The sequence below is a fragment of the Eleginops maclovinus genome, chromosome 10 (assembly GCF_036324505.1).
Source record: "Eleginops maclovinus isolate JMC-PN-2008 ecotype Puerto Natales chromosome 10, JC_Emac_rtc_rv5, whole genome shotgun sequence".
NCBI classification, from domain to species: domain Eukaryota; kingdom Metazoa; phylum Chordata; class Actinopteri; order Perciformes; family Eleginopidae; genus Eleginops; species Eleginops maclovinus.
Window position 1 is genome coordinate 648,808 of NC_086358.1, and position 23,851 is coordinate 672,658.

At 48.4% G+C, this 23,851-nt stretch overlaps 4 protein-coding genes across 5 annotated transcripts in view; 1 reads left to right on the plus strand and 3 right to left on the minus strand.

Annotated features, from left to right (window-relative positions):
* Positions 1-278: 278 nt before the first annotated feature.
* On the minus strand, positions 279-3,180 carry LOC134870888 (cytochrome c oxidase assembly protein COX11, mitochondrial). The gene is made up of 5 exons (XM_063893391.1): positions 3,062-3,180; positions 1,772-2,069; positions 1,538-1,693; positions 1,235-1,360; positions 279-876 (listed from the first exon to the last, which is right to left on the minus strand). The coding sequence occupies exons 2-5, from the start codon at positions 2,042-2,044 to the stop codon at positions 688-690; spliced, it is 744 nt and encodes a 247-aa protein (XP_063749461.1). The 5' UTR covers positions 2,045-2,069; positions 3,062-3,180; the 3' UTR covers positions 279-687.
* On the plus strand, positions 2,093-8,709 carry LOC134870886 (chromobox protein homolog 2-like). Of its 2 annotated transcripts, XM_063893386.1 has the most exons (6): positions 2,093-4,213; positions 4,303-4,346; positions 5,159-5,224; positions 5,368-5,437; positions 6,070-6,738; positions 6,821-8,709. In XM_063893386.1, the coding sequence occupies exons 1-6, from the start codon at positions 4,148-4,150 to the stop codon at positions 7,265-7,267; spliced, it is 1,362 nt and encodes a 453-aa protein (XP_063749456.1). In that variant the 5' UTR covers positions 2,093-4,147; the 3' UTR covers positions 7,268-8,709. The 2 variants fall into 2 exon arrangements, with proteins under 2 accessions (XP_063749456.1, XP_063749457.1); XM_063893387.1 differs by lacking the exon at positions 5,159-5,224.
* Positions 8,710-10,780: 2,071 nt separating this feature from the next.
* On the minus strand, positions 10,781-12,358 carry nog3 (noggin 3). The gene has a single exon (XM_063893610.1). The coding sequence runs from the start codon at positions 11,976-11,978 to the stop codon at positions 11,370-11,372; it is 609 nt and encodes a 202-aa protein (XP_063749680.1). The 5' UTR covers positions 11,979-12,358; the 3' UTR covers positions 10,781-11,369.
* Positions 12,359-14,659: 2,301 nt separating this feature from the next.
* ankfn1a (ankyrin repeat and fibronectin type III domain containing 1a) overlaps positions 14,660-23,851 on the minus strand; it is a 52,913-nt gene continuing 43,721 nt past the window's right edge. The window contains 15 exon segments of the mRNA XM_063892484.1: positions 14,660-16,886; positions 17,111-17,716; positions 17,786-17,978; positions 18,048-18,150; positions 18,152-18,265; positions 18,443-18,609; positions 19,595-19,636; positions 19,639-19,762; positions 20,764-20,917; positions 21,148-21,314; positions 21,401-21,616; positions 21,923-22,039; positions 22,397-22,529; positions 22,612-22,711; positions 23,704-23,811. Of these exon segments, the coding sequence (XP_063748554.1) occupies positions 17,119-17,716; positions 17,786-17,978; positions 18,048-18,150; positions 18,152-18,265; positions 18,443-18,609; positions 19,595-19,636; positions 19,639-19,762; positions 20,764-20,917; positions 21,148-21,314; positions 21,401-21,616; positions 21,923-22,039; positions 22,397-22,529; positions 22,612-22,711; positions 23,704-23,811 (2,336 nt within the window). The 3' untranslated portion in view covers positions 14,660-16,886; positions 17,111-17,118.

The window sequence follows — 23,851 nt, forward strand, 5'->3', positions numbered from 1 at the left end:
TCTGAAAGTCAGGTTCTGAAAAAGTCAGGTTCTGAAAGTCAGGTTCTGAAAAAGTCAGGTTCTGAAAAAGTCAGGTTCTGAAAGTCAGGTTCTGAAAAAGTCAGGTTCTGAAAAAGTCAGGTTCTGAAAAAGTCAGGTTCTGAGAGTCAGGTTCTGAAAAAGTCAGGTTCTGAGAGTCAGGTTCTGAAAGGGAGCCTTCATGGATCCTGAACACGAGCAGAATGTGTAATCTGCTCAGACGTTTATTTTCAGTTTTATAATTGAATGATTCATCTTCATGCTCTTAATGATCTATATTTATTTACAGTCTCTCAGGTAAACACAAACAAACATCTGCAGGGGTCTTCCAGGGTCCACGTCTCTCAGCAACATGAGACGAGGCCTTTCAGGGGTCTCTGCCCCACCCCGCTGCACAAGACCCAGGAGGGGTTGTTGTTATTTCTGATGGTTACTATTATATTTAATGCTGCCTTTGTGCCGGGCAAATCAGATCAAATGAATGAATGGAACAGTGAAACTTTAATTCATGAATTCTTTTTGTTTCAATCTAAAGACCTGTGGTTTTTCAGAATAAAAGTCCTTTTAGTGGCTGCATTTCAGAATAAAAGCACACAGAGAGTCTTTGATATTGCTTTCTTCTCGGTCTGAGATTAGTCCAGGACAATGTTCCTGATTCAGGACCCCCCCTCAGCTGTAGCTGTATCCGGGCAGGGGGAGTTTCTGCCCCTCCTTGGCCTCGAAGAAGGTGTAGGACAGCGTGATGGTGTCCACTCGGGCCATCCTCGGGTCCTCGTCGAACTCGGGGTCGATGTAGAAGAACACGGGCATGTCCACCTCCTCGTGGGGGTTCAGACGCTGCTCCTCGAAGCAGAAACACTGAGGGGGAGTATCGGGGGGGGGGGGGTTAGGAGGCGTTCAGGGACAGATGGAGGAAGATCAGTTTGATCATGGTGTGTGGCTTTCACACGAGTTAAATGAGAGGATGAGGGGGAGAACAAACACCCTTCTGTACAGGGATCTGAATGTATGTTATTCTCTATCAGACATTCTGTACAGGCTTTTGACGCATTCAGTCAGATTTTTCTACCTTTAGGTTGCTAAAATGTCCCAGGATCCTGGTTCTGTATAATCAGGGGGTGCAGTCACTAATGAGCTGCACAGCACTACGCATTTATACTTCAGTTTTTGCACATTATGCTACTTGTATATACTTATACTCTCTAGGTCTCAGCACCTGGATCTTGTTGAAGTACTGCCCCGCGTCGTAGGGCACCACGTTGTAGGTGGAGATCCCGATGATGGGTTTGTTGGTCGGGTTCTTCGCCCGGTAGAACGCCAGTGCCGTCTCACCGGGAACCACCTGCAGGAACAGGACCGCAGTTTATATATTACGTAATGCACTCTGTTACAGATAAGATAAGAAAACTGAGTGTTGGAGGCTCTGTCTGACTTAGACCTGCACACTCGTACAGTTCTCTGACTTGTTAGCGTGTTGGCATGTTAGCGTGTTGTCGTGTTTGCAGGAACAGAGTCTCACGTAGATCTCGCTCTGCTGCGGTCTGAAGTTCCACTGCATGCTGGCGTGCGTGTCGGCGTTGAAGGTGATCTTCAGGATCCGGTCCTTCACCGGCTCCATTGTCTCCACCTGGTCCGCGTCGTGCCCCGCCACTGCTGTGCCGCCCAGACCCGTCGCCTAAAGGGACATCAACATCATCAACATCAACAACAACAACACCACACAGTTCCATCAGGAACAGGAAGTCCCACCCACCTGACAGTACAGCCGGTACAGCGGCACGGCGGCGTACGATAGGCCGATCATCCCCACGCCGGCGGCAGCGATGTAGGTCAGCAGCGTTCTGTTCCGGCTCCTCCACTCCTCTTCCTGGCTCCGGGTCTTCTTACTTCGGGTCTTCAGGCCCCGGCTCTGAGGGGGGGGTTTGTGCAGCAGTGTCCTGCAGGGGGTGCAGCGCAGTGACCGGACGCATCCAGAGAACACTGCAGGGGAGCCGCAGAGGGGGGTGCGCAGCAGCTGGAACAGCATGGGGGAGACTGGGGGGACAACACACCTGGGGGGGAATAAATGTAATGTTATTAATATTAAAGCCGTTATAATATTCAGTCCGTCAAACTTTAAAAACGTCACTGAGCTTTCAACATGTTTAGTAACAGAATTATAATAAAAATAGATCAATCTTTGATTAAAGGTTGATGAGGAGAGCAGGTGAGCGTGGAGGCATGACAAATAATAGACTTTTCATTCAAGCTGTAAAATATCGATGGTCCCTGAAGTGAAACTATTTTAAAAGCATTTAAATGATTATTTAATGGATAAATGTTTGCCGAATTCACTAACGAACCATGTCAATTAATAACATATCCTCATTAATATTTTAATGTGTGTCTGATTTTGTTAAAACCCATTATAATCCTAAATCCTCCAGTTTTTAAACGAGGTTTGTTAGCTTTAAAAAGGTCATACAGTCAATCCACATTAAAGCTCATGTCTAATTTCACAGATAGTGATTAAACAAGTTGTTAAAGCTATAATGCAAGATATATTTATTATAGTATTTTTAGAATAATTACAGCAAGTTAGCATGACGAATAACATTGGATTTGTGTCATTCAAACGACAATTTATTAGGAGTGAAACTACTTAAAAACAGCATTTTAATTATTACTAAGTGGATCAAATACATGCCGAATTCCAGAATAAACGATGCCAATTCATCAAAAATATCCTCAGTTATATTTTACTGTGTGAGATTTTATTAAAACTCATTCAAATCTTAAATCCTCCAGTTTTTAAACGAGGTCCGTGAGCTTTTTAACTTAAGCTTTCAACATTAACCTGAAACACGGTTATAAAAGGAGTCAAATCCATATTACAGAGGATGTGTAGATGAACTGAGAGTGCTTAAAGAAGCTGTAACTGTAAAATAAAGAGTAGGTTCACCCCTCTGACCTGCAGCACTCTCAGGTTCACTAGCCCAGCTGATCCTGAACAGAACCGCATTCTAATATTTGATATTTAGTTATAATTCATATTAAACTTTACCTCAGGAAGATGAGTCCTCTGTTATAACAGCTGATAGCCGCACAGGCATAACATACATAAGACGAGTGCAACCCTTAATCAGGTCCCCCTTTAGATGCAAGCACGAAGGTTCCGCGCACATCCTCTCCCTCTTCTTCTTCTACGGCTGCAGGCCAGCGGTTACAGGCGCGTGCTGCCACCTGCTTTAAATGATTAAATGACAGGAAAAAACAATGCTACATTCTTTAGATTAAACCTGTACGTATCGAAATGAAACCCCTTGAACCTAACCCCCCCAACAATCCTGCAATACCCCGCTCCCTTCCTATAGCTGTCACCCTGTTCTTCAGTCTCTCTCCTCCTCTAGATCTAACATGTGAGTCCTCATCTCAACCTGGAGAAAAACACAAAACCTGTGCTCATTTCTGTCATTCAAAACATTCTGAACAGAAAACAGAAAACCAAAACAACAAAAGACATTATGAGAAAGAGACATTTGTGGATGAAATATTTTTGCTAAAATAATGAAATGATTATTTCCAAGGTCTGTTTTTAAGTTTTCAAAATGAATGGCGAATATTATAGTATCATATGTTGAGAGATATGAGTGTTTTGCTCATCATAAATCAACTAATACTGTAAGCATCCCATAATAAAAAGGCTCTCACACTCATTGTATTACACCCTGCTTTATATTTAGTTTGTGTTCATATTTTCTGTAAACTTTTTGTCACAAATGTATATATTTTTTAGTTGATTGTATTGTCACTATATTGCCTTGTTTCTATGCTGCTGCAACAGAAACATTTCCCAAATTGGGTTCAATAAAGTAATCTGTTCTAATCAATGTGAAACAGTAACGGGGCTACGGTGTCCAGTGAGGGTACCATAAAAAGGTTAAGGTGTTTATAAATGTGTAATGACGGGGTTTTAACTTTGCACAGCTTAATAAACGTTCTGTCCCCAAATGAAAAGGTAATGACTGCAACATGAGACGGCAGCGGGTCTACGGTGTCCGGGGAAGGTCCAATAAAAAGATAACAAATGCGACGATAGACAGTAACGGAGCTACGGTGTCCGGGGAGGGTACAAAGCGCGCAGTGGATAATGGAGGGGGTCACAGTGGGCCAGGTCTTTGATGCGGAATGCATCCTGAGCAAACGGCCGAGAAAGGTAAGCTTACCGCGCGCAGAAGGGCTCCGGGGGGTGCTCGCTTCTCTCCCCCAACGTGTCCCCTAACGTGTGTGTGTTTGTGTCTGCAGGGGAAGTGTGAATACCTGGTGAAATGGAGAGGGTGGTCCTCAAAGTGAGTAGCTAACCGTTAGCCACCGACATGCTAACAGCACATAACATGGAGAACTGGCCCCAAACAATGAGCGGGGTTTCAGAGGCTGTGTTCACCTCTCACTGCAGGATTGGGGCATGTGAAAAGACATGTAAAGGCAGGGAAACAGATTTTAGAAGGAGGGATAAAGTATAAACATGATAAAATAACACAGTAAATATCTACAGTAAGCCCGACACACACACACAGCTGTGCAGGATGCACTTGGTCACACACACTCACACTGAGTTTATTCTGGAAACACGTTGTTTATTTCATGCACATTCTCAAATACGAGCATTATTCCTGCAGCTGTTATACCCAGCATACCAGTACTGGCTTCTGCAGGCTATACTGGGACAAATGCATCCGTGGAAACTGGTACAAGATGTTTGTTTTTATTGTTAAATACTTTGATTATTCTTGCAGCTGTTCTACCAAATATACCAGTATAACTTCTACAGGCTGCACTGGGTCAATGCATACATGTATACTAGTTTTAAACTGCATATCGTTCATGCTGTTCCTGCAGCCACCCAGCATGCCAGTACCAGCTCCTGCTGGCTCTACTGGGTCACATGCATCAATGTTTACTTTCATGCATTTGGACATAAATCCTGCAGCTATTATTCCCAGTATACCAGTAGAGTAATACCAGTGTGGTAAAGTACCAGATAAAACAGGGTAACCGTAGAGCCAGCATGCAGAGGACCAGCAGTCCAGATCTTTATTGATCTGTGTCAATAATCAGAATCAGTAGCGTCTGTAGAGCTGACCCTGCTGGGATGTTTCAGGCACAACAGCTGGGAGCCAGAGGAGAACATCCTGGACCCCCGACTGCTGGCAGCTTTCCACAAGAGGTGTGTGTGTGTGTGTGTGTGTGTGTGTGTGTGTGTGTGTGTGTGTGTGTGTGTGTGTGTGTGTGTGTGTGTGTGTGTGTGTGTGTGTGTGTGTGTGTGTGTGTGTGTGTCTTATATTGAAAGGTCTTTCTGTTTCTGTCCAGAGAACAGGAGAAGGAGCTTCTGTTCCAGACCAAAGGGAAGAGACCGAGAGGCCGGCCGCGGAAGATCTTGGTAACTCCCCTCCTCCCCTCCTTTTCCCCTCCTCTCCTCCTCCTCCTCTTCCTCCTCAGAACTGATGTTTCTCCTCTCTCTCCTTCCTCCTTTCCTCCTCCTCCTCCTCCTCCTCCTCAGAAGTGATGTTTCTCCTCCTTCCCCCCCTCCTCTTCTTCCTCCTCCTCCTCCTCCTCCTCCTCAGAACTGATGTTCCTCCTCCTCCCCCCCCCTCCTCTCCTCCTCCTCCTCTTCCTCCTCAGAACTGATGTTTCTCCTCTCTCTCCTTCCTCCTTTCCTCCTCCTCCTCCTCCTCCTCAGAAGTGATGTTTCTCCTCTCTCCTCTTCCTCTCTTTTCCTCTCTCTTCATCCTCCTCCTCCTCCTCCTCCTCCTCCTCCTCAGAACTGATGTTCCTCCTCCTCCCCCCCCTCCTCTTCTTCCTCCTCCTCCTCCTCCTCCTCCTCCTCCTCCTCAGAACTGATGTTTCTCCTCTCTCCTCCTCCTCCTCCTCCTCCTCCTCCTCCTCCTCCTCCTCCTCAGAACTGATGTTTCTCCTCCTCCTCCTCTTCTTCCTTCTCCTCCTCCTCCCCCTCCTCTTCTTCCTCCTCCTCCTCCTCCTCCTCAGAACTGATGTTTCTCCTCCTCTCCACAGCCGGTTCCCGCCCTCACTAAAGATGGCCGCTCCTCGTCCTCCTCTTGCTCCGGCCTCTCCTCCTCGCCTTCCTCCTCCTCCTCCTCCTCAGAGGATGAAGAGGACTCCTCTAAGAAGCCCCGTCCGGCCCCCCGCCTGCAGCCGGGCCCCGTGAAGCGGCCCCAGATCCTCCTCTCCAAACCGGACCCGCCCAAGAAGAAGCGAGGGAGGAAGCCGCTGCACCCGGACGTCCGAGCGCTGAGGCAGGCCAAGTCCAGACTTCCTCCTGCGTCTCCTCCTCTACCTGCTCCTCCTCCTCCCCCCCCTCGCCACCAGGTGCTCCGCCCCCCTGGCGTGAAGAAGCCCCTACAGCCGGCCAGCTTCACCTACACCGGGCTAGGCCGCAGCCGGGAGGAGGCCGCCTCCTCGCAGCCCTCCTTCGCCTCCTCCAAAGCTTCGCTGTGGACCTCGTCCTCCTCCTCCTCCTCCTCCTACAGCCGTCCCAGCAAGAACTCAGACCTGAAAGCGGTGAAGATGGGGGTCCACGGGGGGTTCGGGGGGGCGCTGAGCCTCCGCCGGCCGGACGCCCTGCAGCACAAACAGCTGAGCGTCTCCAAGGCAACGACCACGCCCAGGGAGCGAGCCAATCAGGCGCTGAACCTGAGGGCCCTCAACCTGCAGAGCGTCCGGGTCAGAGTTACAGCACGATACAGGAAGTAGTTCTGTGAACAGGAAGTAGTTCAGAGTCTCATTCGTCGTCTTTCTGTTTCAGAGCGTCGGGAAGGCGGTGTCCGGCAGCGGCCTGCAGGGCGGTAGCAGAGCCAGCCTGCGGAGCGGCGCCGTGGGGAAAGGAGGTGGAATCAAGGTGCAGCGGGCGGCGGGCGGCGTGGAGGCGGCGCGGCTACGGGAGGAGCTGGCAGACGGTCAGACGGGCTCGGCTCGCGGCGCTCAGACCCGCAGTCTGAACGAGCTCAGCACCGGGGACTCGGACGAGAGCAGCAGCGACTCGGAGCCAGACAGCGCCGCCATGTTCCCCGCCATCAGCCGGCCCAGCCTCGGGGACGACGTGGCAGCCGGGTCGGACACGGAGACGGACTGGCGGCCGGAGCGGAGCCTCCTGGAGCAGGTCTGCGTCACCGACGTCACAGCCAACTTCATCACAGTGACGGTGAAGGAGTCGCCCACCAGCGAGGGGTTCTTCAGCTCGCTGAGCGCCTGAGGGGGGGGGTCACTATCACTGCCTGTCACAGGGGGAGGGACTTCCTGTCTGAACAGTTCTGTGGGTTGTGACATTGACTCAGTCAGAAGAAAACAGGGAGGAGAGATCCGGAGGAGAGGAGAGAGAGAGTATTTGTGGAAGTACGGAAGCCCTGAGGGACAACAAGACGGTCTGCTGATAAACGTTGAGTCTGATGGAGTTTAATTTCCACATTCGTTTATTATTGAACTGCTCTGTTTGAACCGGTGCTAAAATGTATGTTTTTCAGGTCAAAAAGAAAACAGGATATTTTTTTCCAAATTCCCCCAAAAATATTTCAAATGTTAAAAGTTCTACATTTTTAAGAATATTTTTGTTGATCGATTGAAAAAGGTTTTTAATTCCTAAACACAGCAGATATAATCATTTAGAAATCCGTTTGTCCTTCCGGGCTTCCGTACAGAAACCCTGTTCACACTTCATATTAAAACAGTCTTCATAGGAACTCTCCTCTGATGGATCATGTGACTGCTACATCCAATAATAAGCCCAGAAACACATGTGGGACTTAAGCTGTCATTATAATCCAACAGTCATTAATTAAATTAGACATAATGCTTAATTAAAACTTCAATTAGCCCCAAAATGTGCAGGTTAATTAAAAATAAAAGGCTGTAAAATCAAACCATTGCCTTTAATGTCAAGAATTAAATGAAGGAATAAATTGAGAAATAATTAGTTTTGGAAAAAAGTAAAAAGAAAATAATAACTTGGGAAATAAAACATAAAAATATTCAAATAAAAAAAACATTTGAATTCTTTTGTTTTGAATTTACCTGCAAATCTACTTTGATGATTTAGATTTCTATATTTATTATAATGGCAGCTTTAATCCTCTATAGGCAACGCAGAGGAGATTTACAGTCACACTTCTTACCGTCCATTGAACCTGTGCGTAACACCTGCTGGATCAGCAGACTGTCTCTCTGAGGAGTGAAGGGGTTTCACTACAGATGGATGGATTCACCACCCTCCAGTGCCTCGGGTTCCTCCGTCTTATCGAGCCCCCCCCCACCGACGCTCGTTCACTAACTGTCTGATTGGCTGAACGTGTCTCTGGACCGGTTGTAAATCTGAGCTCGGTGCAGCACGTCCACACGGAGAGTGGAGTCCGGTTCAGTTCTCCTTGGACCAAAGCTGGCTGAATGTGATCATGGTGTTCCGGACAGTATTCCTTGCACTACGCTCAGATCCACGCTGACATTCCCTCGACCCGTTTTATACCATTTTAATACCCGTCACCGTCTCTTGGAATATGTGTTAATTTATTTTTGTAAATATGTTTCCTGTCTGATATCTATCTGGTGCTCGTGTTGGCTTCAGAGTCTCGTAGCCTGTGTGCCTCTCTGCCATTTTCAAGGTATTTCAAATAAAGTATAAAGTACAAGAGGAGCCGCAGACGAGTCGCCCCGTTCCTCTCTATCTGCTGCTGTTGTGATTGGTCCAGTTCAGAGAGGTCCTGCCCCTTAGCCTATCACGTACGATGTGTAGGACCATTACCCAATAGGAGCGGGAATGTTTCATAGTGATGTCATCATGTTTCGGAAGTATATGCCCAAAAACCCATTGAACAAACTACAGCAGAGGGAACCCTTTAAAGAGTGTGAACATTAAACTAAAAACTGCAAACAAGGGAATAAAGTGCCAGTTCTAGAAATATCCCATAATATTGTATTAATGTTCCTGATCTTAGGAACAGAGTTTGGTTCGTAGGAAACCAGTCAGATGAAAATGCAATTCCTAGATGCAGATTATTATTTGTATAAGGAGTTTGGTGTTTTAGTTCTTGCTCCAGAGAGGTGTCCCCAGCAGGTGTCCCCAGCAGGTGTCTCTGTCGGACAGGTGAGGGAGTCTCTGCACTTTCTGATTAAAAGGCTTTAATTTCCTCTTTTAGTCTTTTTGAAAAATCCAGAAATGTTTTATTATTAATAATAAATATTATTCATATTTCTTATTATGCATAGTCTTCAGAGAGCAGGACACCAGCCTCTCACTGAGAGACTTACAGAAGCAGCAGGATGCATAGTCTTCAGAGAGAAGGACACCAGCCTCTCACTGAGAGACTTACAGAAGCAGCAGGATGTGGAGTCTTCAGAGAGCAGGACACCAGCCTCTCACTGAGAGACTTACAGAAGCAGCAGGATGCATAGTCTTCAGAGAGAAGGACACCAGCCTCTCACTGAGAGACTTACAGAAGCAGCAGGATGCATAGTCTTCAGAGAGAAGGACACCAGCCTCTCACTGAGAGACTTACAGAAGCAGCAGGATGCGGAGTCTTCAGAGAGCAGGACAGCAGCCTCTCACTGAGAGACTTACACAACAGGACAGAAAACAGATTAAAAACCGCCTCTTTATCTGCCGGAATTCAACCTTCAACCAAATAATCATTTACAAAGATAATGTTTCTGTACAGAGGTACGAAGCCTGATGACTTAAATCCTGAGAGACGTGAACTACGACTCCCAGGATGCATTTCTGTAGGAACTGTCCAATCAGAGGGCTTTAAACTAAGTGACAAAGTTTCAGATTTTAAATCATTTTTTGGAGATTCATTCTAAAGGGTCCCCCCCCCCCACTGAACCCGCAGCTGAGGATTGTGGGTAATGTAGTGTTTACATCTCAAATGAAATACTCTATAAATTCAGAATAAATGAACCAACAGATTCTGTTTTTAAAGCTCTTTTTATTTTACAGATGAATATATTCTGAAGATGAATTCTGATTCAACTCATTCATATTTTTCAGTCTGTATTTAACATTCAGAATCCTTCAGTATAAATATCAGCAGAAAAAAAAAGTAGATTATATAAAAATACTGACATCACACAGAGTTCTGTCCAAAGTAAAGAACTCTCAGAATCAGAACAAACGACTATCATTCAAATAAAAGAGTTTCTTTTATTGACTTTAACCAGAGCTGGGGAGTTACTAACCCAAGTCAACTTTCAAATGGATTCCAATATTTCAGTAAGTTGGATATTCCCAATAAAGTTATAAATAGATGACAGTGATCCAGAGTTGGGTGTAACATGTTACATAAGTACCGGAGTTACAGTAATGTGTTACTTGTTGCTGTAACGCAGTAATATAACGCAGTACTTCTGAAGTGTGGGTAACATAATACCTGTTACCTCTCAGTAACAGTTACAGCACATTTTAAATGATGTGGTGTTTAGTTTCTAAGAACTCACAAACATCACGAGACATTCCGACACCAGAGAAACAACTGCAGGTAGAATAGTAACTCAGTGAGCCGGTTTCCTATTGGTTCAGAGGGCTGCAGGAACAGATTCACCATGCAGAGCTGCAGGCTCACCATGCAGAGATGCAGGCTCACAATGCAGGGCTGCAGGCTCACCATGCAGAGCTGCAGGCTCATGATGCAGAGCTGCAGGCCAAAGCAACAGAAGGTCTCTCTCTCTGGGTCTGCTGCTGAACCCTGAGACCTTCAGAGCCTCGTGGCAGAGTGTTGAAGATCTGCAGCCTCTGTCCTCTGTGGAATCTCCAGCTTTTAGAAAGCTTGTCAGCCAAATCCCCGCTAACACACCAATGACCAGGTGAGCTAACGCTGCATAGAGACTGGTTCCTATCCAGCAGGTCACAGGGCCGTGCAGAGGCTCCACTCACATGTTATTAATGACACACAGAGACGTCACGGTACCGGTATCACATATTATCCAGCCCACTGAAACGGAGCAGCAGTTTAACCTCTAGCTCTTCCCTCATGTTCAGCATGTACTGCCAGATAGAGAGCTTTAATTACTGAGCTGCAGTAAACTACATGTTAGCATTTAAAGACAAACTGTAGAGGTTATTCTGGTGAGAGTGACTCAGAGTAACTCAGAGTAGAGTAACGCATCACAGTTCAGAGACAGTGATGATGTAATGTCCCTTATCACTGTAAGAAGACAGGAATCAGGAACATGTACTGGATTACATGCTGGAAGTCACTTGCCCATCACTGCAGATCTACACAAATGGGAAACATGAAGATAATAATACAATGTACAGGGGGGGGTTTATAAAAATAAAATATAGAAGTCTTTTTTTACACAGTCTGTCCTCAGGGGGGGCACTTGCACTTGCACTCGGATATGACGGGGTAGTTCACGGGGATCCACGCGCACCGGAGCCCCCCCCTCCGGGTGACACAGCGCCACCGCAGCACGGTGAGGCTAGAGGAGCGAGTGGGTCTGCAGAACATGCCCCCCGGCACTGAGCACGAGCTCTGTCTGTGGCAGCTGCCCACGCGCACGTACCGCGGCCAGAACCGCGTGCCCAGGTCGGTCCACACGTGCACGAGCGGGCAGCGGGTGCGAGCCAACAGCAACTGTAGCCGCCGCCGCAGCTTCTTCTTCTGCTTCCGGCCCGGATCCAGATCCAGGTCCTGGAGCTCTTTGGGAAGCGGATCCTCCTTCCCCCCTTGGTCCTCCCCCGGGGGGGACAGGGACATGCTCTGCGGGTCGAAGTGGCTGCCCAGTGCGCTGCGGAGCTCCGTCTCGTTCAGGTCCTTCTCCCGTGGGTCCAGCACCGGATCCGGGTCCTCCTTCAGATCCACGACGGGCAGCGCGTCGCTGGGCCGCAGCAGGAAGAAGTGCTGACACATGGTCTCCTCTATCCGGGACCCCAGAGACAGAACCAGGACCAGCAGCACCGGGAGGGAGGTCTCCATCTGAGCAGCGGACAAGAATAATCCTGCGGGAAACCGCGCGGGGAGTCTCCAAGACCTGCGCGTAATTACGCACCAACGTCACCAAACACAGCCCGGGTCAGAGAGAGAGGGTCCTCATTAAAGTCTGGTTCTGATGAGTGTCCCGGCTCCTGCTGCAGAGAGGCTCAGGGGTCCCGGTGGGGGGGCTGGGAGCCCCGCAGGTCGCTGCTGTCTCTCATGTCTCTCAGCCGGACTGAAGCCTCTCTGTGTGCAGAGGGACCTCCAGCAAGGGGGGGAGGGGGGGGGGGGGGGCGCGCGCTCAGAAACTCCCTCCCCATCTCTGACTCACAGTAAATGAACTAGCAGAGAGGAGGAGGGGGTCTAGACAAACAGCTTAGGGTCTCTGGGAGGGTCTCAGTGAGGGTCTCTGGGAGGGTCTCTGGAGGGTCTCAGTGAGGGTCTCTGGGAGGGTCCTGCAGACTACAGAGCTAAAGCTGTAAGTTATTTTAACGCATACTATTTGAATGATGGATTAGCATTTCTAAGAAACTATTTCTGGGATAAATTAAGAAATAAAATAAAGAAATGCGGGGAGGGGGAGGGGGGAGGGGGAGGGGGAGGGGGGGCAAACTCTCAATGTGAAAAATCAGAGATAAAAACCAACATTTCTAAAGCTTGAAATTGAAATCATGAATTTATGATAATTCTTTGGGGAAACTCTGAGGAGAGTAAAGGATCCTCAGAGGAGACAGGACCTGAACGAGGAGCCCCCTCTTTAGGGTTAAGAGTCTTATCACTGAGCCTTTAGAATGAGACAGGACTTGCTCTGTATTTGATATCCTCTTGTTTTGATTTCCAGTCCAGATGTTTGGAGGATGTTGACCTGGAGGTTTATTTACAGTTTGAGTGTTTTCATCTGAAGATCATTTTGCATGCTGAATAACTCATAATCAACGATATTCAAACACCCTCTCTGCAGGAAGTCTTCACACGTGGACATCAATGCTCCTCAGTTATAACCCCCCCATCCCGTCTGCGGTCAGAAACCTTGCTGCTAATTCTCCGTTAAACCGTCATATCTCTGAGACAGGAAGTGAGATAAGACTTCCTGTCTCTTTGTTAACCTTTCATCCGTCACTTCCATATCAGCGTTTAGTGCAGGTCACGCTCTGCGGGGCGTTCAGGGTCCGGGGAAACTCACCGCCGAGCCCTGAAGGCACCACAGTCTGTGCAGCAACAAGCAGGAGAAATATCTTTACAGTAAATCAAGACGAGACTCCGGGTTTCACCTCAGAACAAACAGAGACAAGAGGGACTGGGTCACTGGACCTCATGAGGGAACATTTACACAATAGAACTGGTCATAAATTGCTCATTTCAACCTGCCGAAGGCCTCAATAATAACAACATACTTACTACCTCCCTAAAGGTTTTCAGGCATTCATTACTCTGTGCTTCTTGAATATTTCAGTACGTTCTACCACAGGAGGTCGAGTTTTTGGTTTGTTTGTCAGTCTGTCGGGAGGTTTAAGGAAAAACTGCTGGTCCAACTTCCATGAAATGTGGTGGAAATATGAATCACAGACTAATAAAGAAACCATACAAGTTTGGAGAGGATCCGGATCATGGTGTTGGGATACGACCCATTGTTGTTGGTCCAACTTTTATGAAATTTGGTGGAAATATGGAGCATGGACTATAACAGACACCATACACATTTGGAGTGGATCTGAATAACAGCGTTGGGATACGACCCATTTCTGTTGGATCACGTGCATTATTTCTCAATGTGATATATGGCGTTGACTTGGCAGAACTCCGGTTCTTACAGGACTTGTTTTCAAATCTCTTCTACCTGGGATGCTGATTGTTGTGCTTCTAAACGCAGAGGCACATTCTCTGGCAGTGAACCAGATGTTTACTTGAAGACCTTGGCGGCATCACGTCCCGGTGGGTTATCTTCAAAGCCGTTTGCCTGGTTTTCCACATGTTTTAAATCTCACGTCTCTTTGACTTTCTCTGTGAGGTTTTAATCTTCTGGCTGAATCTGACGGCCTCCCAGCATGCAACACAAACAGATCGAGACTTCGGCCCGACAGATTAAAAAAAAAAGAGGGTGGTGTTTGTGAGATTTCTCCTGATGGCCGAGAAGAAACGCAGCAATTTAAACATTTAGACGCTCCATTACAGAGAGCGCTGCGGGGGGGCAGAGGGCGGGCGACACACACACACACACACACACACACACACACACACACACACACACACACACACACACACACACACACACACACACACACACACACACACACACCTCTTGTGGAAAGCTGCCAGCAGTCGGGGGTCCAGGATGTTCTCCTCTGGCTCCCAGCTGTTGTGCCTGAAACATCCCAGCAGGTTCAGCTCTACAGAAAAATGATGCCGATAACTCACCACGTTCTTCAGGTAACATCTCCTCAGCAGAGTGGACTACAATACCCAGAATGCACCAGGCGTGGCAGGGATACATTTCAAATGTGAGTTTTTTTCTCAGAGAAGTCTGAGGAGTTCTCGGGTTATTCCCCCTCCTCGTTGCCGCTGCAGTTGAACTACCTATGTGATGCGGCGTGTTGAAACCTTCATGCAGATAACATGTGAAGGAAGCGCCGTCACTTCCCCTCTGCAGTCGGATCAAACACAGCACTCCAATTAAGTGCACAACATCCAACATGAGACGCTTTATTTCACTTCTGCAAACACATCCACTCATGATGCAAAACGCACAGCAACACGGAGCCATAAAAACATCTGAAATAAATAACGTGAGGATCATAGAGATGCACAAATATACAGAGTCTCAGTCTGGGTAACAAAATAAATACATGCACAAACATTACAAACAGTTTCGGAGCCGTTTGGAAACAGGAAGTGCTAACATTTCAGAATAAAAGCGTCAACAGACGAGTCCAAACATCGACTCAGATAAACGGTTTAGAATATTAACGTGTCTCTGTTCCCGCTCCGTCAGTTTGATTTAAAGCTGGGTTTCATTATCAACACTCAAAGGAATATAAAAAAAAATCAATTTCTGGATTAAAAAACTTAAACAAGATTCATTTCTCTGAGCAACATATTAAATACCAAAGGTGCAGAACAAACAAATGCCCTTTCTCCTATTTAGGTACAGGCATGATGGACACAAGCATCCTTTAGTCCTGGAAACTAAAAGAAGTGAGCCTATCACGGACAGTGTGTTGGAGCGCTGGCCAATAGCAGTGCAGTGCCATATCAATCACAACAGTGCATAATCAATGCCCAAATAGTGAGGCACAAGGGCCGGTTCTGGTTACAGAAAGGAGGTAAAGGAACTCTAGAGGCGCCTGCAGGACTGATGCTGTGGTGAGGGGGGAACTGGACCTGTAGTGAGGGGGGAACTGGACCTGTAGTGAGGGGGGAACTGGACCTGTAGGGAGGGGGGAACTGGACCTGTAGTGAGGGGGGAACTGGACCTGGAGGTGTCTCCTAACGGGGCGGAGCTGCCCCAGGGAACGCCTGAGCTTTTATTCCGTGATGTGCAAACAGGAACTCTCTCGGAGACTTGTGCATACGTGTCGGTGCCACGCCAGAAAACAGACACTGAAGCACCGACCCCTTCCCCTGACCTCTGACCCCCCCATGCAGAACCAGCCGAGGCACAAACTGGACGATAAACGACAGATACAAAATACTTCATGCCCACAAAATAATCCGCTGATAGAATACAAAAATACTTTAAGGTTCGGAGTGTCACTGAGGCGGGACCCGTACAGATTTACCATGTCTTTAAACATCAGACCTGTGCACGGAGTCAAGGACAGTGGGCCCCCGGGCAGAGGGGTAAAAGCCCCCCCAACCCCACCCCTGTTTATAGGCAATCTGTACTATTTTTGTCCTCTTTCTGCATCTCCCTCTAGTGTCTCTGTCTCTCTTCTTAGTGGTTCTGTAGTGGTTTGGAGTCTCTTCTGGTCTCTTCTAGTGTCTGTGGTCCCTCTCTAGTGGCTTTAGTCCTTGTCTTCAGTCTCTGTCGTGGTTTGGAGTCTCTTCTGGTCTCTTCCAGTGTCTGTGGTCCCTCTCTAGTGGCTTTAGTCCTTGTCTTCAGTCTCTGTCGTGGTTTGGAGTCTCTTCTGGTCTCTTCTAGTGTCTGTGGTCCCTCTCTAGTGGCTTTGGTCCTTGTCTTCAGTCTCTGTCGTGGTTTGGAGTCTCTTCTGGTCTCTTCTAGTGTCTGTGGTCCCTCTCTAGTGGCTTTAGTCCTTGTCTTCAGTCTCTGTCGTGGTTTGGAGTCTCTTCTGGTCTCTTCTAGTGTCTGTGGTCCCTCTCTAGTGGCTTTGGTCCTTGTCTTCAGTCTCTGTCGTGGTTTGGAGTCTTTTTTGAATATCTGAGGAGTCATGTCTCTATTATTCCTGCTTCTGTTCTTGGTTGTTTTGAGTCCCTTTGACTGGTTTTAGTTCCTCTCGTGGGGTATTTGTCTCTGGACTGGTTTTGAGTCCCTCATTGATGTGATGCTGGTTATTGAGGAGTGTGTTTGGCATCACATTCAGCCTCTGCGTGGTCGTATGATTCCAACAGGAAACATTCAATGACAGCTCCAGGGGCCCATTCAATACCCCCCCCCCCCCCATTGAAACTACAGTGAACAGATGCAGCAGAACACAAACACACAGGCAGAGCACAGTCCATGCCACGGATCCAGAGATACTTCAATAATAAACACGTTAACGGTGCCTTAGCGTGTTCAGTGAATCCACCGGCAGGTTTTGGTCAGGGTGCAAAGTGTCCGTCAGGAGGAGCGGGGGGGTCCGTCTCCTTGCATTGATTGTTTCTGTAACAGTCGAAGCCGTGGGTCCGTGAGGCGGAGTTGAACCAGCAACTTTATTCAGTTTACAATCTGTGGAGAGCTGATGGGGGGGGGCGCTGTGAAACAGAGAGAAAGAGAGAGAGGAATCTGAGTTGCACTCTTTAAAGGTGTAACACGTCTCTGCATGGAATCATTTTAACTAAAGAAAGCTCATTCACAGTTTCACTTTCCTCAGGATTTCACTTTGGGACTTTTATGAATGTGGACCTTATCCTCCAAATTTGGACATTAAAAAAAGCTATTGTCTAAATTATTACCCCCCCCCCCCCACCCCACTCACCTGCTTCGTCACAGCGAGCTGCTCAGAATCTCCGACACCTGGGCGTTCGTCTGGTCGTCAGAATCCACTTCCTGTGTGCCTCCCTCCTCCTCCACCACCACCGACACCCCCGTTGCCTCCCCCCTCTCCTCCCCCCTCGCCGGCTCCACAAAGATGCGTCGTACGTGGGGCCTTCCTCCCCCCCGCTGCCTCCCCCTTCGGCTCTCCAGAACACAGGAGGCGTGGCTCACGAAGGTGGGGGAGTCAGCGGGAGCGGGGAGGTCCGGCTGCTGGGTGTACACCCCCTCGGAGAGAGACCCCCCTTCCTCACCCCGGAGCCAGCGCGGAGAGTTGAAGTATGCACCCCCCCGCTGGCTCCGGGAGAGGAGCTTTCGTTTGGAGGGGGGGTTACAGAGAGGTCTCAGAGGGGGAGGAGAGAGGGAGAGGTCCTCCAGGATCCGGGTAGTGTCCGAGAGACCCGGAGAGAGGGGGTGGGACATGGGGAGAAAGGGGGAGAGAGGGGAGTCTTTTGATGGAGAGGGGGAGAGAGGGAAGAAGGTGGAGGACAGGGGGGGGTCCTTCACCTCAGAGGAGAGAAGGAGGTCTGAGGGGGGGCAGACGCTGTACCTGAGAGAGAGAGCATTAATGAGTCCCTGATCAGGTTTACCTGGGGGGGGGGTCATTAAGCCTACAGACCTGAGCTCGTGGATCTGCAGCACGTCTGGGGCGCTGCCGCCCAGCGAGTGCAAGGCCTGCTGCGACAGATCCTGGGGAGGGGAGTAGAGCAGGTCCAGCTCCCGGGGGCTCAGGGCGTCGCTGGAGTCGTAGTCGCTGTCGGTCGGGAGGAAGACTTCGGAGGACCCGTCCTCATCGGAGCCCAGCAGGGAGTCTGAGAGACAGGACATTAATAAACACCCGTCCACACATCCACTCACAGACTGCGGGGGGATCTCCTCACCGCTGGGGGGCTTCCTGCGGCGGGGCTCGGGGGAGGGGGAGGGCGTGGGCATGAAGTCGTTGTTGGAGGAGGTGGAGTCGGTCTTCTGCTCGCTGTCGGGGGGGAGCGTTGGCGTCCACGAGGACGGAGACGGGGACGCCGCCACGGGGCTGCCGGTACCGAGCGAACTGCAGAGCATCGGTGATCCACCGGAGGTCCCGCCGCACCTCGTCCAGCTGCTGCAGGGGGGGGGGGCATCAGTAACGCAGGGATTGCTTTGTTTGAATTATTATTAAAATGAGCCTGAGAGACTCCTGCTGAGTGTGTGTGTGTGTGTGTGTGTGTGTGTGTGTGTGTGGGGGGGGGGGGTGGTCTACAGAGAGGCCGTCCTGTTGGAGCCTGAGTGTGGTCCTCACCTGGATGTAGTCCAGGATCAGCTGGTGTCTCTGTTTGGCGGAGGACACCTCGCTGTCGGTGATGGCCTCCCGCAATGCCTGCTGGGTAATCAGAGCGTCCAGGTCCAGCACGGAGGACAGGCGGCAGTACAGACTGATGAACTTCTCCTTGTACGTGCAGAAGTGGACTGATGGGAGACAGAGAAGGGTTTATCTGGAGAGTCTGCTGGGAACACTGGACAACAACCATTAAAAACCTGGAGGATAACCAGCCGAACTCTGGAGGAGTGTGAGAGCGTTCCTGAGCAAGCAGCAGCTGGAGGTGTGTGTGTGTGTGTGTGTGTACAAAGACAGAGTATTGTGCAGTGTGTATGGTGTTATTGACACACATTCTTGTGTGTGTGTTTATATGTGTGTGTGTGGGGGGGGGGTCTACAGAGAGGCCGTCCTGTTGGAGCCTGCAGACTGATTTAATGCCGCTATGCAGACAGAGGTGTGTGTGTGTGTGTGTGTGTGTGTGTGTGTGTGTGTGTGTGTGTGTGTGTGTGTGTGTGTGTGTGTGTGTGTGTGTGTGTCCTGCATGCAGCTGCATTAATGTGTGGTTTGCATTTTACCTGCTTTAGAAATGTTTGTTTGTTTGGACTTCCAGAAAGGCATCATCTAGATCCTAGATAATGCCTTTCTGCAAAGTCAAACTTTTTCCTGAAAATTTTCGAAAATGTTCTAAATTTCGACTTTTAGAAAGGTCCCACTGTTTTCAGTACTCCAACTTGTTTGTTGTTTCACTTCAAATTGAACTTTGATACATTTCTCAGGAACACAGAAGTATTTGTATTATTTCTTTTACTTTGAACTGAATTTGATTATTTATGTATCACTAATCCTTTTCTCTTCAGACTTATTTTCATCAGATGTCAAACAATTGTCCAAAAACGTATTTTAACACAGAGCAAAAATATTACGTCTTATAAAGTTAGTAGAGGAGTAAAAATACACACAAATATACAAAACGAGGCTGAAATCACAGATCAGGGTTACTTTCAATAATTCTGCTTGAAAAAAACGGGAGAGAAAAGCATGTAATAAAGTATGTAAGGATGATTTGTGACGTGTGTGTGTGTGTGTGTGTGTGTGTGTGTGTGTGTGTGTGTGTGTGTGTGTGTGTGTGCTCACCGAGCTCAAACATCTGCAGGGGGAGGTGCAGGAAGCCGGACAGGGGGTGTAGGCGTTCGATTGTCCGGGGGCCGAGCAGACGTCGTCGGCGGCCGGCAGGAGGAGCAGGAAGGAGACGCCGTGACCGAGCTCCACCACCTCCTGGGAGTACAGGCGCAGGAGGCGGGACTACACACACACACACACACACACACAACACACACACACACACCACATTAGATTATACATACAGTGGATAGAATACAAACGGTATATAATCACTAACTGGCTCTACTGATTTAAAGCTGAACTGAAGAGAGAATCTTTCTGCTACAGAATGATAATCCACAAACTCAGAAAACATTTTCACTGTAAATCAGATTTTTTATATTATGAGGAAAACTTTTTCAGAAAAAAGTGAAATGTTGTACCCTGCTGCAGAGGTAGGTTCAGGTGTGAGTGTACCTGCTGCAGAGGTAGGTTCAGGTGTGTGTGTACCCTGCTGCAGAGGTAGGTTCAGGTGTGTGTGTACCTGCTGCAGAGGTAGGTTCAGGTGTGTGTGTACCTGCTGCAGAGGTAGGTTCAGGTGTGTGTGTACCTGCTGCAGAGGTAGGTTCAGGTGTGTGTGTACCTGCTGCAGAGGTAGGTTCAGGTGTGTGTGTACCTGCTGCAGAGGTAGGTTCAGGTGTCTGTGTACCTGTTGCAGAGGTAGGTTCAGGTGTCTGTGTACCTGCGGCAGAGGTAGGTTCAGGTGTGTGTGTACCTGCTGCAGAGGTAGGTTCAGGTGTGTGTGTACCTGCTGCAGAGTAAGTTCAGGTGTGTGTGTACCTGCGGCAGAGGTAGGTTCAGGTGTGTGTGTACCTGCTGCAGAGGTAGGTTCAGGTGTGTGTGTACCTGCTGCAGAGGTAGGTTCAGGTGTGTGTGTACCTGCTGCAGAGGTAGGTTCAGGTGTGTGTGTACCTGCTGCAGAGGTAGGTTCAGGTGTGTGTGTACCTGCTGCAGAGGTAGGTTCAGGTGTGTGTGTACCTGCTGCAGAGTAAGTTCAGGTGTGTGTGTACCTGCGGCAGAGGTAGGTTCAGGTGTGTGTGTACCTGCTGCAGAGGTAGGTTCAGGTGTGTGTGTACCTGCTGCAGAGGTAGGTTCAGGTGTGTGTGTACCTGCTGAAGAGGTAGGTTCAGGTGTCTGTGTACCTGCTGCAGAGGTAGGTTCAGGTGCTTCAGCAGAGCTTTGATGGAGGTCTGCAGCTCGTAGTACAGTAAGGGGGCGTTGCTCTCAGGACGTGACTCTGTTTCCTCGCTCCTCTCACCTGCAGCCGCCAGCGCCTGGATCCACTCCCACTCCTCCCTGACACACACACACACACACACACACACACACACACACACACACACACACACACACACACACACACACACAGCTGATCTGAGAGGTGCAGCTCTCTCTCCACAGATTTGAGGAGTTTAATATGATATGTTAATAAACCACAGCTTTTCACAAACGGTGTGTGTGTGTGTGTGTGTGTGTGTGTGTGTGTGTGTGTGTGTGTGTGTGTGTGTGTGTGTGTGTGTGTTTACCTGGACACGTTGCCGTTGTCTCGGACCCGTGTGTGGCACAGCATGTTGGGGCTTCTCTGCGACACCAGGACTCTGATCTGGTCCACAGAGCTGCTTAGCTTGAGGAAGCCCAGGTACAGCCCGGGGGTCAGCCGCAGGGCCCCGCGCCGCTGGTACGCCATGATGTCCTGAAACACACGCTCCATCTTCAGAGGAGGAGGAGGAACACAGGTGAACACGGACGTTAGAGAGGACGGACACACGGTCCCCTCACCTGGATGGTGATGATGAGGATGTCAAGGGCGTACGGCTCCTCGGGCGTCGACAGAGACTTCCTCTGGCTCTGTAGCTTGCTGACGGGCGTCCACTTCCCGCCGCAGAGCGTGTGCGTGCTGTCGGCCTCGCGCGTCGTCACCAGCAGCACGTTACCGTGGCGATCCTTGATGGGCTCGTAGTGCACCCGGCCCAGGTTGTGTGTCCCCAGGAGGTTCTAAACAGGAACACACACACACTGCATCATTATAGGGTTTCAGATTGTATTCCATTATTATCATGACTTTTATTTATTACAATTAAACTGAACGGACGTTTTAAATGAAATGTCCGAGTATTAACATTTTCCATTTTCAGCTTGCAGAGTTTTAGTCCTACCCTCAGGGTTTACGTGTGTGTGTGTGTGTGTGTGTGTGTGTGCGTCTGTATGTGTGTGTGTGTGTGTGTGTGTGTGTGTGTGTGTGTGTGTGTGTGTGTGTGTGTGTGTGTGTGTGTGTGTGTGTGTGTGTGTGTGTGTGTTCACCTGCATCTGTCCGGCGGCGGTCAGCATCTTGTGTCGGGCCTGCAGCGTGGAGGACGACGACGTGGAGACAGACATGCTCTGCCTCAACCAGCGCACATCCTCCCACATACAGGAGAGCTGCGCACACGCACACACAATCACACACACACACACACACACACACACACACACACACACACACACACACACACACACACACACACACACACACACACAAAGATTTAGAAACGTCAGTAAATCAGCAGGCGCTTCACACCTGAGAGGAAGTGACAGTAAGTCGTTCACAGCTCCATCCCACCTGAGAAATGTCACTTTAAATATCTGACCAAAAATCAGTTGCTATAAGAGGAGGGTCTTAATGAGGGTCTTAATGAGGGTCTTCATGAGGACCTTAATGAGGGTCTTCATGAGGGTCTTCATGAGGACCTTAATGAGGGTCTTAATGAGGGTCTTAATGAGGGTCTTAATGAGGACCTTGGTGAACCAGAGGAAGTCCTGCATCAGGGAGCTGCTGTAGGAGTCGTCCACCTCCACGATGGGGATCTGGTCCTCCGCCGTCACCAGCAGGCTATCCTTATGGTGGATCACAGCCGCCAGGTACACGCCCCTGCACAGGTGCATCATGGGAAAGACAGTGAGGTCAGAGTGGGGTTGTGTGGGGGGTGTCGCAGGAGAGGAGTTTCACTCACCTCTTCAGTGTCTTCACAAACTTGTTGGAGGAGTTGAAGAGGTGCTTTAGACTCCGGGAGACAGACTGCTTCCTGCTGGGGTTCTGCAGCTTCGACGAGTCTGGCACCACCGAAGAAGAAGAGGAGGAAATGTAGTCCTTTAGAATACGCTTATTCTTTTGTTTTTGGGATTATTATCCATTAGTGGACTGATTGTTGTTTTCCACTGTGTGTGTGTGTGGGTGTGTGTGTGTGTGTGCATGTGTGTGTGCGTGTGTGTGTGTACAGGTCAGTGGGGTCACTCAGTCTCCCATGATGCCATCTGTCTGACTCTCTCTCTCTTTCTCTGTGATGCCAATCTCAGAAACCATGGCGTCCTCAAACTGCGACTAATTGACCGTTAACCAATTACCAACAAGTACACCACACACACACACACACACACACACACACACTCCTATTAGCATTATACTGTATAACGTCAACAGCTATTTCCTGTCTCCTCTGAAGACGTGAATCACAGCTTCCTGTCACTCAGAGCGCAGGAGTCTTTATATTTAACTCCCCCCCCCCCCGTGCTGAGGCGGGGGCGGGTTTCTGAAGCTCTTGATTCTCTGACAGAAACAGTGAGCTGAACTCCTGAGGCTTTATACCGCTCATGAACCTGAACCTGACAGAATCAGGTTGTTTATCAAAGCCAGTATATTATCTGAAACATCCATATTATATGCAACACCGAGTGCATTAGTGGAAGTACAATTAATTAAACCAGCGGCGGTTTAATCATATATAATAATATATATATATATATATTATTATATATAATAATATATATATTATTATATATATATATATATATAATAATATATATATATATATATTATTATATATAATAATATATATATTATTATATATAATAATATATATATTATTATATATATAATAATATATATATATATATATTATTATATATATATATATATATATATATATATATATATATTATTATATATATAATATTTTAACCTATTTGTTATTTTTATTTACTTCTTTTTTATCTTTTTTTAAATTGAATTTATTTCCAGCAACATTTCTTAAATTCCTATTCCTCACCTGTGCAGCAGTAGTGTGTGTGTGTCGCTCGGACCTGCTGCAGCAGCCTCTCCATCACCTCGATGTGGCCCCTCCTGCGGGGACCCTGGCCCTCACACTCCCTCCAGTCTACACACACACACACACACACACACACGTTAAGATACTT

Excerpts from the sequence above, each read along its gene's own strand:
- LOC134870886 (XM_063893386.1), top strand. The coding sequence starts at position 4,148 with ATGGAGGGGGTCACAGTGGGCCAGGTCTTTGATGCGGAATGCATCCTG. Across the intron at positions 4,347-5,158 it reads TGGAGAGGGTGGTCCTCAAA|GCACAACAGCTGGGAGCCAG; the intron begins GTGAGTAGCTAA and ends GGGATGTTTCAG. Across the intron at positions 6,739-6,820 it reads TCAACCTGCAGAGCGTCCGG|AGCGTCGGGAAGGCGGTGTC; the intron begins GTCAGAGTTACA and ends TTTCTGTTTCAG.
- LOC134870888 (XM_063893391.1), bottom strand. The coding sequence starts at position 2,044 with ATGCTGTTCCAGCTGCTGCGCACCCCCCTCTGCGGCTCCCCTGCAGTG. Across the intron at positions 1,694-1,771 it reads TGTACCGGCTGTACTGTCAG|GCGACGGGTCTGGGCGGCAC; the intron begins GTGGGTGGGACT and ends ATGTCCCTTTAG. Across the intron at positions 877-1,234 it reads AGTACTTCAACAAGATCCAG|TGTTTCTGCTTCGAGGAGCA; the intron begins GTGCTGAGACCT and ends ACTCCCCCTCAG.
- nog3 (XM_063893610.1), bottom strand. The coding sequence starts at position 11,978 with ATGGAGACCTCCCTCCCGGTGCTGCTGGTCCTGGTTCTGTCTCTGGGG.